This window comes from Oryza sativa, chromosome 2 (assembly GCF_034140825.1).
Source record: "Oryza sativa Japonica Group chromosome 2, ASM3414082v1".
Classification (NCBI taxonomy): Eukaryota; Viridiplantae; Streptophyta; class Magnoliopsida; order Poales; family Poaceae; genus Oryza; species Oryza sativa.
In genome coordinates this window covers 28,766,800-28,781,334 of record NC_089036.1, presented here as the reverse complement: position 1 = coordinate 28,781,334, position 14,535 = coordinate 28,766,800, and the positions used below count along the sequence as shown (strand labels likewise).

General features: G+C 43.3%; 2 protein-coding genes across 6 annotated transcripts; both read left to right on the top strand.

Annotated features, from left to right (window-relative positions):
- The first annotated feature begins 924 nt into the window (after positions 1–924).
- LOC4330370 (uncharacterized) lies at positions 925–3,790 on the top strand. Of its 5 annotated transcripts, none has more exons than XR_003240503.2 (3): positions 925–1,544; positions 2,417–2,571; positions 3,512–3,790. XR_003240503.2 is itself a non-coding variant. In XM_026022818.2 (2 exons), the coding sequence occupies exon 1, from the start codon at positions 969–971 to the stop codon at positions 1,512–1,514; it is 546 nt and encodes a 181-aa protein (XP_025878603.1). In that variant the 5' UTR covers positions 925–968; the 3' UTR covers positions 1,515–1,544; positions 2,417–2,845. The 5 variants fall into 5 exon arrangements, 1 of the variants encoding a protein (XP_025878603.1); XR_003240501.2 differs by lacking the exon at positions 3,512–3,790 and adding an exon at positions 3,060–3,496; XR_010739619.1 differs by lacking the exon at positions 3,512–3,790 and adding an exon at positions 2,712–2,845 and having other exon boundaries at positions 925–1,514.
- An 8,948-nt stretch (positions 3,791–12,738) lies between these two features.
- On the top strand, positions 12,739–14,288 carry LOC4330369 (uncharacterized). Its single transcript, XM_015767118.3, has one exon. It carries the CDS (start codon positions 12,934–12,936, stop codon positions 13,804–13,806), a length of 873 nt encoding a protein of 290 aa, XP_015622604.1. The 5' UTR covers positions 12,739–12,933; the 3' UTR covers positions 13,807–14,288.
- The last annotated feature ends 247 nt before the right edge of the window (positions 14,289–14,535 follow it).

Sequence of the window (14,535 nt, the reverse complement as noted above, 5' to 3'; positions counted from 1 at the left end):
GTCAGTTAATATAAGGGATAACGCTACACATATGACTCTGCATTTACAATGTACGCTATTATAATCCGCGGCAGGATAATGATAAATTTGGTAAAAGCATTTCATAACATGTACCTTTGATCTATATTTTTTTAATGAAAATTTGTAAAACTGCATGTTGTCACTCTGACACTCTTGACAAATTTGAATATCTCAACTGCCATCGCTTCGCCATAGTTATGATGCTTTTTCTGCAATTAAAAAAAGAGTTAATTGTAATTTGGACATGATTTCTTTACCAAAGTTGTATAATGAACTAGATCTCATCTCATCTCATATTTTCACTTTGAACCGGATGGACTTACAATTTATTGCAAATTGGAACTAATTGATACATTAGCCACTTGATGAGCTCCTCTCCATGTCCTCAAACGTACTGAAACTCACTTCTTCCAGATCCACGCTTACGCTTCCACACTCATCACCACTAATGAGCTCGTGAGCAAGCTATGTCCCTCCTAATGCTATTAACCTATAATGAACGAAGGATGGACCTAGGCCTGCTCATCGTCGACCATAAACCGTAGAGATGGCCGCCTCCAATCGACGCAAGCGCAGAGCTGCTCTAGCTTGGGGACTATGTGGTGTAGGAGCAAATTGACGAGATGCGAGCAGTGCGACGGAGGGCGGTACTCCATAGGCTCTATGTTACTGTCTGTTTGAGCTTTCACACCAACCCAACAAGCTCAAGAAGACAGAGAGCAAGGAAGAGAGGGAAAGATAGGGAAGAAGCAAATTGCCCAAAGTAAAACTTATATGTAATCTTTTTGGGTTCAAATTTAAAGTGTTGGGCTGCTCGGCTGTTCCTACTTCCTAGTCTTTTACTCTTACCACATTGGTAAAAAGAAGTGGCCCTATATGCCATTTACTCTTAAAAGAATTGGTGTAAGTACAGGATAAGGCGACCTCGTCTAAACCCCCACGCTCCCATGGCCGCCGCCGCCGCGTACCCCACCGCCGCCACTCTCCCCCCGCGCCGCGCACCTCCGCCCTCTCTCCGGCCGTCGCCGCCGCTCTCGTGGTCCGCCTCCATCGCCCACCTCGCGCTCTCGCCGCCGCCCGTGCCCAGCAACCGCGCGTCCCTGGTGGTGCGCGCGGCGTGGACGCGGCGGTCGCGGAAGGAGGCGGAGGAGAGGCCCAACCGCAAGTCGTGGAAGCAGCGCACGGACATGTACATGCGGCCGTTCCTGCTCAACGTCTTCTTCTCCAAGCGCTTCGTCCACGCCAAGGTCGTGCACAGGGGCACCAGCAAGGTCATCTCCGTCGCCAGCACCAACGCCAAGGACCTCAGGACCACGCTGCCCTCCCTCGTCGACGACAACGCCTGCAGGACCATCGGCCGCCTCATCGCCGAGAGGTCCATGGACGCCGACGTCTTCGCCATGTCCTACGAGCCCAAGAAGAACGAGAGGATCGAGGGGAAGCTTGGCATCGTCATCGACACCATTAAGGAGCACGGCATTATATTTGTTTAGGCAAGTTCAGCTTACAACGTTGATTAAAATGTAAGTAGGATTTTTTTTTGTGCTATTGCCTTCTTAATGTCGGTCTTGTGATGTTATTCTGCTTGTAGAATTGCTTGTTTTTCTTACGATTTTGCTCATGGGTTGGTGGTTTACAGCGAATGCAATTGTTTTATCTATTGCTTCCACTAAAAAGTATAGAAATCAGACATACTTATTTCAAAAATATACTTATGTTTCAAATAAATACAGAAACTCTTCCTTTCAAAAATAATTCATGCCTTTTTTAGTTCTGAAGTTGGAAACACACCAAAATTGTCCTGTCAAATGTGTAAAAAGACTGCTGTGATGTTAATGCTAATGGAATATGTGAGAATGGCAGGGGTAGGGCCTTGGAACCCGTCTGATCATCTCAGTTCAGGTTTACTGAGTTGAATTTTGCCAGCTAGCTGTGATCTTAAAATATACATAAATACGTTGAGATGATAATTCAGGGGATGGATCTCATCATTCAACCAAACATCTTAGTAATAAACTGCATTTTGGTGGAATAACTATTACTAAGTTCTATTACATTATTATTATTTATTTATTTGGACAAAGGAAGTATAACTTCCGGGATCTGCACCAACTAAGGATACACACAATCATATTTGTGGATGGAGTCATGTGTTCCACCACCACACAAATGGTGCTTCCCATAACATGATGTTGATCATTGGTATTGTTCACGTAAGAAATGTGTGGGTTTGTAAGGAATGTAGAGCATGAGTCCCTACTGATTGTCGAATTTTCGTACATCATGTATCAGTAGGATAGCCTTGATCTCTTGTTGATTATCAGGTATCTGATGAATGACTTCCAAGCGCTGTATTGTTCATGTTCTTCAAATAATAACTGTATGTTTCCACCAGATGTTGCGAGGTTTATTGCATGGTAGCTATGTTCATCTGTTGGGTAGCTGAAGTCTGTTGTCCCACCATGTTCATCAAAAATTATGTCTGGAAGAAAGTGGGTGATTAAACAATTGGATAAATCAATTTAGCACAGCTACATATTAAAAGCAAAGGTAAGACCTCAGATTTGCACTGCCTATGGTGAATGGTCCTGCACTTAAGAAAGAGGATAGTAAAATGAGGCTCACATTCTTTACTGGTTCTCAAACTATGCTCCTTTCCTAAGTTCAATATTATCTTGTCATGCTTGCAGTGCACAGAAACCATCCTGATATGGATCTTCCCTGCATGAATACACAAATGAAAGTGTTTTTTTTTTCGCATTCATCTTGTATCCCTGGAAAATGAAGTAATCTAATTGAATGTGGCATGTCATTGATGAGTTAATTGGGCATTATACCATCAGGTGTTCGAATAGGAAGTCGGACATCTTTCTGGTTACTCATGAGATTCTCAAAGGCATAATTGCTTATTGCCCTGTTCCGCATCTTAAAGGCATTAGCTCCTTTTAAGCCTGCAGCAAAAGAACCAAGTTTCATGCAAGTAACTTAGTATACAATATATAGAGAAATATGAGCTGGTTCTATTCTTGGTCTTACAGGTCGCCGCGCTGGTAGTCAGCATGAGCAAATCCCCTAGCGACCTAGTTTCCATGCCCATGTGAATGACTGTCGAAATCTGTTCTCTGCTAGCTCCAGTTAACTTTGCAGCCTCAGAGCATGAGGCTGCCACCAGTGCTGCGGCAGATGCAATTGCAACATGCATTTTTCTATGTTCATCTTTCCCTATGGCAGTCATGATAGTGTTGTTTGCATTGGTAGACTCAGATTGGCAATTACCAACCATTCGTGCAACTGCTGTAGCTAGTCTTGCAACTGAGAGAGCTGCATGCATCTGAGCTGTTTGGAGTCTTATGTCCTCTCTCTTCCTTCCACATCCCCTCTGTACCATGTTTGCTAATTTACTTTTCAAGAATTCTGCCACGCCCCCCACAGTCATCTACACATGAAAAACTTGGTTTAATGTTGTAGAGTATTCCATTTTCTTACGCAGGTTTTGTGCCTAGTCTTGATTTTCTGATATGTTGTGTGAGGAACCTTTTCACTGGAGAGCAGAGTCTTGAAATTAAAATCATGCAGTAGGGAAAGAATTTCCAGTTAGATCAATTCTGTATTCATATAATCTACATGTAAGCACTGTATTTGTTTTACCCTGATTCCATCCATGGTTTGTTTGATCTCTTGATTGACATTGTGTACGCTGTTCTCCTCATGTTTCCCTTGGGCATCCTTGCCCTGATCGAATGCACCATTCCCGAAGCATGCAGTTGTACTCTACAGAAACCCACATGGATAGCTCACTTTGTGCAACTTTTCCCATGGACAGATCGTATGGATGAAGGATGTACATCACATCTAATGAATTAATTCTATTCCAGTCAGACTCTGTTCGGTCCTTCTTTTTATTATTAGTGTGATAGTGCATTAATAGTGCTATTTTGATATATCTATTTTATTATTAAAACAGCTTTAAAAGGAGACACCACGTTCGCTGTGGGGGGCTAGAAATTCCCACATTAATCGGAGAAAAAGAAAAAAAGAAAAGGAGAGTTTAAGTAGAAATACAATCTAAAAATAGCTGAAATTCGGAATTAAAAATAAGCTATATTGAAAGAAGTTTCCATATAACAACCCAATACGAGATTAATACAAATTCAAAATAAAAATAAAATAAAATCCGAAATTATAAAATAAAAGGAGAGTCCAAGTAAGAATACAATTTAAAAATAGCTGAAATTCGGAATTAAAAATAAAGAATATTGAGAGAAGAGTACATATAAGAACCCAATATGAGATTAGTTAATATTCGGAATAAAAATAAAAAAATTGAAATTAGCAAAAAGAAAAGAAAAGTTAAAGTAGGAATACAACTTAAAATCAACTGAAATTCGGAATTAAAAATAAGCAATAGTGAAAGAAGAATCCATATAAGAAACCAATATGAGATTAATTAAAATTCAGAATAAAAAATAAAAGAGAGTTCAACTGAAATTCAAAAGATAAAAAATAAAAATATTAAAAAAACACTATACGGTATTAATTAAAAAAATAAATTAGAAAAAGAAAAAAAGATTTTAATTAGGAATAGTGGTGGCAGTTGATACGATATATAAAAACTGTTAGTAAAACATCAAATAGAATCCTAATGATGATTAAAAGGAGGGACGGGCAAGACGGTTGCCGGGACTTCTAGAAAGTAAAAAAAAAACATTGATAAACACATTCGATTTTTAAAATCTCAATGAGAATAAAAAGGAGAAGCAGCGTGCGCGGGGTGTATAGGAGTATAGTTGCAGAGCCGCCGACGGTTGGCGGGACTTTTAGAAAATAAAAAATAAATTCCAACGATAGTTATATTCGATTTTAGAATCCCAATGAAAATAAAGAATAGGCGGGGGATGGGCTGTAGAGGTGTATAGTGGCATCGTTTGACGGGACTTCTAAAAATTATAAAAAATGAAACCCAACAAGACAATAAACTCTAAAAACTACAAGGTCCAATTTTTAAAGTTTCGGAACTTCTAAAAAGTAAAAATAAAACAATGATAATCATGATACATTTTAAAATCTCAATGACAATAAAGAAGGGAGGCAGCGGGCGAACCATAAAGGAGTACAATGGCAAAGCCACTGACGGTTTGGCGGGACTTATAGAAAGTAAAAAAATGAACCCGAACGATTATTATGTTCGATTTGTAAAATCCCAATGACAATAAAGAGAAAAGACAATGGACGGGTCGTAGATGAGTATAATGGCAGCGTTTGACGGGACTTCTAGAAATTATAAAAACGAAACCCAACGAGATAATAAACTCAAAAAACTATAAGATCCAATTTTTAGAGGTTTCAAGGAGAATGAATAGAAATAGTGGTAGACCGAGGAAACAAAAGAAGGATATGACAGAAGTAAAGGGTAGCAGCTGGTGTGACTTTTAAAAACTATATAATTAGAAATACAAGTATAGCTATTTAATAAATCTTAAGTAAAATCATACTGAAAAATATATGATTTTGTTTGGGTGCTAGCCGCGCAATTGCGCAGGCCACCCAGCTAGTTACTTTTGAAATAAATGAAACGCACATGTTTCAGCAATATGTATTTTTAAAGGTATGATACAAACTGAAATGTGTACAGTATAATGCACATCATTAGTACTTTAGTGCATAATGTTCTGTTAATTAAAGTACACTGGTATTATGGAGTGTATATTATATCTAATGGATGAAATATATGTCAAAAATTTATTCAGTTTCTGAATCGGTCTAAATCAGCATGAATGATCCCAAACAAATAGTTAGGATGACTATGGCCTGTACTTTAAGTTAAATGATTCTTGAAAAGTTAAATGCATAGTAGAGTAATTAAGTTGTGTTGGTATACATACATCCACAGATAGCAGCTGAAAAATATCGGGGGAAGACAGGTTCTGGGATCCAGATAGAAGCAGTGCTGTTTGTTGATTGTCCTCTGGTTCCTCTAGCTTGTGACAATTTGGAAATTCTGGAATTTTGTTGTATGATTCGATGCTTCTTTGCTCGCTCGATTTTCCTTGCCATCGGTCCTGCTGTGAAGCATGATCAATCATTTACATTAAATTAGTAAATTATCTACCTTACGTGCTTATATTTCTTTAAATCTCTCTTATCATCGACCAATGAACTAATTAAAAGCAGTAACTATTCCAGGAATTTTGATTATGATGTCTCTGTAATTGTATTTCTGTTTGAATGAGTTTATCGTGACATTGAAAAGAACAAAAAGGCTCACCTTTGGGCGGGACTGTGAATGTGAGAAGCCAACCTTGAAAGGAACTCTTCCAAATTTTACCGTTTGCCCCATTTGCTGACGGCTTGAATTATCTTTTGAGGGTTCAAATCTGTGAGCGGCACAAATTCAAATAATTACTCCCTCCGTCCCATAATATAAGGGATTTTGAGTTTTTATTTGCAACGTTTGACCACTCGTCTTATTTAAATTTTTTTTGCAAATATAAAAAACAAAAAGTCACACTTAAAGTACTGTAGATAATAAAGTAAGTCACAGATAAAATAAATAATAATTTTAAAAAAATTTGAATAAGACGAGTGGTCAAACGTTGCAAGCAAAATCTTAAAATCCCTTATATTATAGGACGGAGAGAGTAGACAGTAAGAATAACTAGTTCCTGAGAGTTATCTGTAGAGTATATTCTATGCATCCAATGCACTACGTATTTAAAGAGATGCTCACAATACAAAGGATGGAGTAATTAAAGCTTTTATCATTTGAGCCTTGAACCTTTTCCCATTTGTATCATATGGTTGAACATAAAATAGTCAGAAAACACATGTATGCTGCTAGATGCCAGTCTGAGCATATTCTTTCAGAAAACAAGTAGTCACACAAACTCCACAAGACGGTGTGTGTTTCATAACATAGAAGAAAAGCATACTTTCCAAGATTAACTGAAATGCATCAAAATTTAAAACAAACTATATCAAGGAAATGAAATGTTTTCAAATGAGCCTGACATATAAATGATAAGCAGGTAGTATGCTTACTCGAAAGGGAAGTCGTGGTTGTGATATGGTGGGTTCTGTTTGCTGCTGATCAGTTCTTATGCCCTTATATACGTTCTAAATGTGGAAGTTGTTATTAAAAGAACCGAGATGAGGTGGTACATACGAATGGTTTTCACTTTGGATTATATTATTGCATGATCTGCTAGTACTGTCACCTGATTATCCAGCAATATAACTTCATCGGACTTAACAACTACTCTATTGACTAAGGAAGCTATTATTGACTTAAATTAGTACTCGTCATACTTTTTTTCTTCCTTAGAAGATGATGTTGAAAGTATACGTCGGCACTGGGACTTGAAATCTTGAATTCCTGAATATTAGAGGGTATACCATATCACTTGTGTAAGAACTAACCAATAACCAATGACTAGTACATACATCCATAACTCTTATCAAAATGTTCTTAGATCAACTACAATGTCCCATTGCCCATTGCACATTTTTAAGACTGAAAAGATAATTTGTATTTATTTGGCTAGTCAGTCAGTTTGTAGCATACTAATGAACAGGGGCCCTCCTTGCTTTCGGGATTGATGGAATGTGCCATTATCATAGGCATATGATCTTGAGCCTCAATTCTTTATCGACGATGGTGATACATATCCGAGGATGTGGGGACCTCATTTTACCATTATTGAAGGGGACCATGGAGTATATAAGCATGTTTCTTCAACCAAGTGCTATTAACGAAGCAGTTTTGGATCCATTTGACCCATGGTTTGAGCACAAGTTGTCACCACTTACGTATCCTTCAGGAATCAGGAGTAGTTGCAACTTTTTTTTGCTCTCAAGGTACGTACTTACAGCATCAGTGTGTAATAATCAAGTTTTGTCTGGCGACCTTTCGGTAACCATCTAGAGCCAAGTCATGGGAAACTGGAGTTGGGACTGATTCAACTGAGCTTCGTGTGGTTCAGAGGCTGGCACGTTACTGGCACTTCCTAGTTGCAATCGAATCAAATATCGACACTCGTCCTATACTCCTAGTTGCTGCAATCAATCAGAGCTTGACACTCGTCCTAGTTGCGATCGAATAAAAAGCTTCACAGTGGCAGGAACTCCAATCGACACGATGGGCACTACAAACTGAGCTGGAAACTTTTCGTTTCATCTAGAGAAGTAGAGAGAGCCACCACTTGTTCAGTCCTCCTGTTGTGCGTGTGCCTGCCGAGCGCCATCAAACTGCAAATTGCTAGTAGTAGTGCGGAAAGGCTGATTCGCGATCGATCGACAGGACCAACTGGTTGCGATCAGTTCCATCTTTCTTCACCTGGTTTCTTTTTTTTTCACCACATTACTTTTCTATTTTAGTAAATTTATGCATATAAAGTTTATACACCTCAAGTTTACACATCTAAAGTGTAGAGAGCAAAAATTTATAAGTCAAAAGTTTATATATCCGATTCAAATTTGAATTTGAATTCAAATATTTTTTATATATAGTATTTCTATACATCTAAAGTTTATAAACCTAAAGTTTATATACCCGTTTCAAATTTAAATTTGAATTATATCTGATTTAATTTTGAATTTGAATTCAAATGTTTTCTAATATATAGTATTTCTATACATCTAAAGTTTATACACCTAAAGTTTATAGATCCAAAGTTTATAAGTCAAAAGTTTACATACCTGATTCAAATTTAAATTTAAATTCAAATATTTATATATAATATTTCTTTACATAAATTTTTCTAACTTTTGTTTTTTCAAAATAATTTTGTGGTGTACTATAGTAGGGAAGAGAAGAAGGTGTTAGGAAATGATAGGCAAACAAAAGATAAAGAATAATAGATTAATCACAGAAGACACGAGATTTTAACGTGGAAAACCCTCCCAAAGTAGGAGAGAAAAACCACGGACGCTAGCCAGCAAAATATCTTCACTATATCTGGGGTGAGGTTACAACGCCGCACGGCGGCTTACAAGAGGTATATATATGGCGACGCGCCTCCGTTCCACTATGGCAGAAGCTGGTATTTATTAAGTGCAAATGAATTTGGATAAGGGGAGGAGGAAGGGGGAGGAGAGAGACGTATAGGGGAGAGGGGTGTGGACCCGCGCATTAGCGGTCCCCGCAGTAGTGGGCTATTGGCCCCTGGCTGTGGCCGGCTTGCAGCACTGGTGTCTCGGCCCATCTTATCGCGAGCCCAAGCCTCTCGAACAATTTCTCGTCCAAAACTAGCTCCCCGTTCAGTTGGGCCACCTGGGACAAGGGACGTAGCCGCCACCCGTTTTTTGCCGATGCGAGAGAGCCCACCGCCCACGGGCCGCTTTGCACCTGCGCGCCCCCACCCTGCCGCACGGCCGTTTCACGAGCAAAGCGCAAGCGCAACGCGGCGAACGGGCGCGAGGCGATGTCCCGTCCGTCCCGCGCGCGGCGCGAGCCCGCGGCGGACGTCGATTTGGCAGGATGGCACGACAAGTCCTCGTATATTCATCGGTTTCACGGCGCCCTTGTGAAGGGGGAAATGGATATATAGGTGCATATGGAAGAGTGGGAGAGAAAAAAGCTAGCACACGGTGGCGGCGCGTACGTGGAGCTTTCAGGCTTGACCCCGCGAAAGGGGCGCGGATCATGATGGTTAATAGTACTAGAAAGCAAAAGTTAATTACTAGCAGAAATAGTGCTACAGATGATCGGGCTGAGTCGTGACGTTTAAGCTAAGAGTATTAAGCAGAAGAAGATAATGTTGCCCTTCCTGTCGCTTCTGGTATTTGATCAGCAAGAAGCTACCTGGTCAATCGTTAATCAGCCCTGTGTGAATTAGATGCGACTGCGACGCGTGGCGTCGGCACGACACGTACGACAGCATTGCCGAAATCTCATATATATATATATATATCGATGAGATGAAAACGATGAACCTGACGGTATCTTTCCTTAATTTTCATCGTGAGTGTACAAGTAAACCAGACACGAGTAGTTTAAGTGCAATGATGATGACGCTTCCACTATCTCGTCAGCTTCCTTTGCGACGTGAGTTGGACAAACGCAGCCAAATGCTTTAGATCAGAAAAAATAAAATCAAACATATAGACCCTAATGAAACCACTAGCAATATATCCGAGGCGTGTGATACTTGGTTGCTTGCTGAATGGCAAGTAGGTTAGCTTCTTTTACATTATTATTAAGCAGGATGGACTAATCCCAATCCATCTCGACAATGACCACTTCCATGAACAGGTTAGAAACGGACGTATCCTTACACTTCTCCCTCCAGAAGACGATAGAATTGTCGCCGTTCTGATCTTTCTACCCACTTGCACAGTTCCCCCCCGCGACAAAATCAACCGCGCGTTTTTCACTATATTTTCCCTCGTGACGCCGCAATCCCACCGTGATTCCACGAACCCGCGCGGCGCGAGCACAAGAAACCCGGACAGCGCCATCGCCAGCAGCGCCAGCTTCTCCACGAGCGCGACGTGACGCGTACGCGCGCGCGCGCGGTCGCCGATCGATGGCTGCATCCGCGCGCGCTTCGCTTGCCTCCTCGCTCGCGCGCCGGCCCGGTCTCTCGAGTCGGTCTCCATCGATCGCGCGATCAATCAACCGACCAGTAGCTACGCCCTGTGCTCTTTCTCTAGACGAACGAACAGTCCATCTCCGTCCCACTCCGTCATGGCGCGGCGAGAGGCCATCTCGGCGTGATCGATCAGCGACCAAATTAAAACCGATCGACACCGGCAAAGTCGCGCTCGTACGTCTTGAGATCTTTCTGTTTTACCGGGTCCTTTCTCGAGTGACTAATGACTAAGCATCAGTGTAAACGGGAAGCTTCTACTGTGCTAATTAAGTGCGGTGAAAGTTGCTCTTTTCCATAACTTTTGGTGCACTGCATCCGTGCCAAAGCTGAGAGTGGATGAATGGATAGTACGGCTCAGGATGAGCGCAAACGTCTTCTGGAACGCGATTATATATTACCCGAGAAAGTGACGAGCTGGTTTATACGTGTGGTGCATGCGGTTCGTGCAAGGCGTTATTAAGTACGTATAGTACGAGTACTTGCTAATTTGCTATCGATTTCACGCCCTCCGAATGGATTTTGGTCGGGCCTTTTTTTTTTTACCTGAGAGATCACAGTCAGCAACGTAATCACTTGAGGATAAATTATAGAGTGAATTGCACTTTAGGGCAGGTTTTATTACCCAAGTTGTAAATTGGACCAGCTATCAGCAGATCTTTTCACTTTTGACCGGGTTTTATTACTGAACTTTGCATTTTTAACCAGTGGCCCACACATCAATATCAAATAGTGTTCTTCCTCTCCTCTCCTCCCTAATCACGGCCAGCTACTTGTGGTCGACGAGGAAGCAGAGATGAGAGCAGGCTCAACGGAGGAAGGAGATGAGAAGGATATACACACACAAAATGTTCAAGAACGCATGCCTCCACTAGTACGTTGCCGTCCATATATTGCTGCTCGAGCTCGATTTCTGCTGGTGCCGTACGCGCTCTGCTCGACCTACACATTCTGCCATGCACTGCGTATCGTGAAGCATTGGAGCAAGCATAGTTGATGCTTTGGTGAACTGCACCGGGGAATGTCCCCAATTTGCGGAGGCTACGACGAGCGCCTACTGCTCATCGCCAAGGAGCATCTCCTCCGGGCCGTGCCCTCTACCTGACGTGAAGCTCAAGGATCTCCCAGGCTCCCAGTTCCCATAATCAACGCAAGAAGCGAGCACCTAGCTAGCAGATCCTGTATTGGTAGTAGTTGAATCATGCTCATGCTGATCTGATGCATTAAGAATTTGAGCCGCGTGCTGCTGCCTTCACGAGCTCACCAAGTTTCCTAGATTGTAGAGAAGAAAGTGATGAGAGAGCTGGAGAGGGAAGTGGTACAAAGTGAATCATTTTGCAAACTTATCTAAATCAAAGTGAAAATATTTTCTTCTCCCTAGTCCAAGTTGCAACCTTGGTAAACATAAGTGGCCCACTGTGCAATTAACTGTAAATTATATGGTGTATAAATACCGACGTGTCTAGACCTCAGCGACACACTGGAGCGTATGGTTTAACGAGACAATTCTTCGCTTTTGGTTGAACCATAAACCAAATCACCTACACCAGATCATGACAAGGAAAAAAGGGCCGTAAGCAAGGCTGAGAATCGAGAGGTCTGGGAAGTCCACGGCTTGGGTTTATAGGCTTCAGAGAGGAAGAACCTGAAAAGTAGGCCGAATGGCCAAGCAACAATTTGTGGGATGCTAGCTAGTGGAGTGGCAGCATTTGTTCAATAACAGTAGAGCATCTCCCTGGATTAATTAAGATAAGGAATCCCTTTAAGATGACTCGTGTAGATAGGCCAAACCCAAAATACACTTTTCAAAGATTAGCCGATAAAAACGAACATGTATGTCTCGCTCTCAACGGTGTGCATGTGTGCTCAGCCGCCGCACCACCGCAACCAAATCCAAGCATGGTCCCGTGCCAAATCTATCTCAACTAGTACTACTACTATACATCTGCATCTACTACTATTCTACTCTACTCGCAAGTCTCACAAACACGAATAGAAAAGCAACCGCAATCAAACCAAAATTCGCCCAAAAGCGTAGTCAAGGCCACCATTTACTCCGTCCCCCCTGCACTTGGTAAGCCCTTCGTTTCGCCGAAGCTTATTTAAGCCCGCGGACGCAGCGTCGCGGACCGAAAAAAAAGAGGAAAAAAAAATCCCCTCGCCAAAACGCGCACCAATCTCCGTTTTAAAAAACTCGCCCAAATTTCAAGGGAAGGGAAGGGGAAGAAGGAAGGCAGGTGCGCGTGCGCCGTTGTAGATTGCTCCTTCCTCGTGGCCGGAGCGCGCGGCGGCGGCGGCGGCGACGGCGGCGAGATGAGTCGATGAGATGGGGATGAGGTGCAAGAAGCACCCGTACCAGGCGGGCGGCGGCGTCTGCGCCACGTGCCTCAACGACCGCCTGCTCGCGCTCGCCGCCGCGCAGAACGGGGCGTCGTCGTCGCCTCCTCCTCCGGCTGCGCCACCGGCCGCGGCGGCGCCGGCGTTCCCGAGGTCGGTGTCGCCGTACGTGTCCCGCAGGAAGTCGGATTCCTCGGGCGGCGGCGCGCTTAAGCATCATCCCAGCCTCCTCTTCTTCCGGACGCCGCAGGTCGGCCCCGCCTACGGCAGCAGCGGCGGGCTCGAGGAGGGGGACATCGGGTACGAGAAGCGGCGCGCGGGGAAGTTCTCCGTCATCGCCACGCTCTTCGGCCACCACCACCACCATCACAGATCGGAGGAGAAGGACAAGGGAGGCGACAACAGGGAGAGCAGAAACCGTTCTTGGCTCGCCGGGTTCATGCCGCGCCGCCGCAAGAAGCAGCCGCCAGCGCCAGCCGCAGCCGCAGCCGCCTCGTCGCCCCCGCCTAGGCGCTCCTGCCGCGTGGTCAGCAACCGTGGGCTCTCGCCGGAGCGGGACTGCGACGGCAGCGACGAGGAGAGCAGCTCGCCGACTGATCCCCCATGGCAGCCATCTCCTTCACCGATGCGGAGGACCCCATGCCGGCGGCGCCAAACCAGCACCATGCCATCGGGCTTCGCCGTCTGCCTCAGCCCTCTCGTGCGGCCCAGCCCCGGGCGCCGCCACCGCCACGCCCATCCGCCCGACCCAGGCACCTTCTCCTGCGAGCTACGGCCATCGCCGCTCCACAACCTCTCCTCCGCCGCCTCCATTACTCGGTGCCGCTCCAGGAAGCTCGCCGACGGCGGACGCTTCCGGTGATCTTTTCACGTTTTCTTTTTCACCTTTTTCATCTTCTCTTCACCGCTTATCACCACCTAATCCCAATTACCATCCTTTTTAGATTTTTCTTCTCCTTTCTTACTCGCATTTTGTCCATCCATGAAAAGTCTCTATAAGATTTTATACTCCCAACTCCAAACCACTTCGTTGACATATAGGTTACTACTGCTCGTCAGCCGACCATTACTGTAAGAGCTGCTTGTTTGTTTGTACAGCTAGTTGTCTAATCTTGATTTGCAAAATTGTTAATTAACCTTAGTTTCTTTTTTTTTTCTTTGATGCTTGGGTTTAAGAATGAGTGGACTTGTTGATGTGCATGGACTGCACGGTACAGGTCGTTTGTACACAGGATTAAATGCTGGATTTATGAGTGAGAGGGATCTGAGTAGAGGGGGATAGGAGTGTATGTGGCTTTGTGCACAGGGATTAAAAGAAGGTTCTTGATTGTTTTGTGTCTGAAATGAATTCTGAATCTGATCCAATGGTCTATGAATACTCCATGAAATAGCATCAATTCAATTCATTTGGTCAGAGCTTTCACATGGAGGCAGGCAGCGTATTTATGGGCGATGGCTGCCTCTGCCTCCATTACTCCCTTTTCTGGTGCACCAAACCATACTAATTAAATGGTCTCAACCTCTTTGTGCATACCGAAGTTAATAGTATCTGCTCATTCCATTTTTTGCACAGTTACCACGTACAGATGGG

Excerpts from the sequence above, each read along its gene's own strand:
- LOC4330370 (XM_026022818.2), top strand. The coding sequence starts at position 969 with ATGGCCGCCGCCGCCGCGTACCCCACCGCCGCCACTCTCCCCCCGCGC.
- LOC4330369 (XM_015767118.3), top strand. The coding sequence starts at position 12,934 with ATGGGGATGAGGTGCAAGAAGCACCCGTACCAGGCGGGCGGCGGCGTC.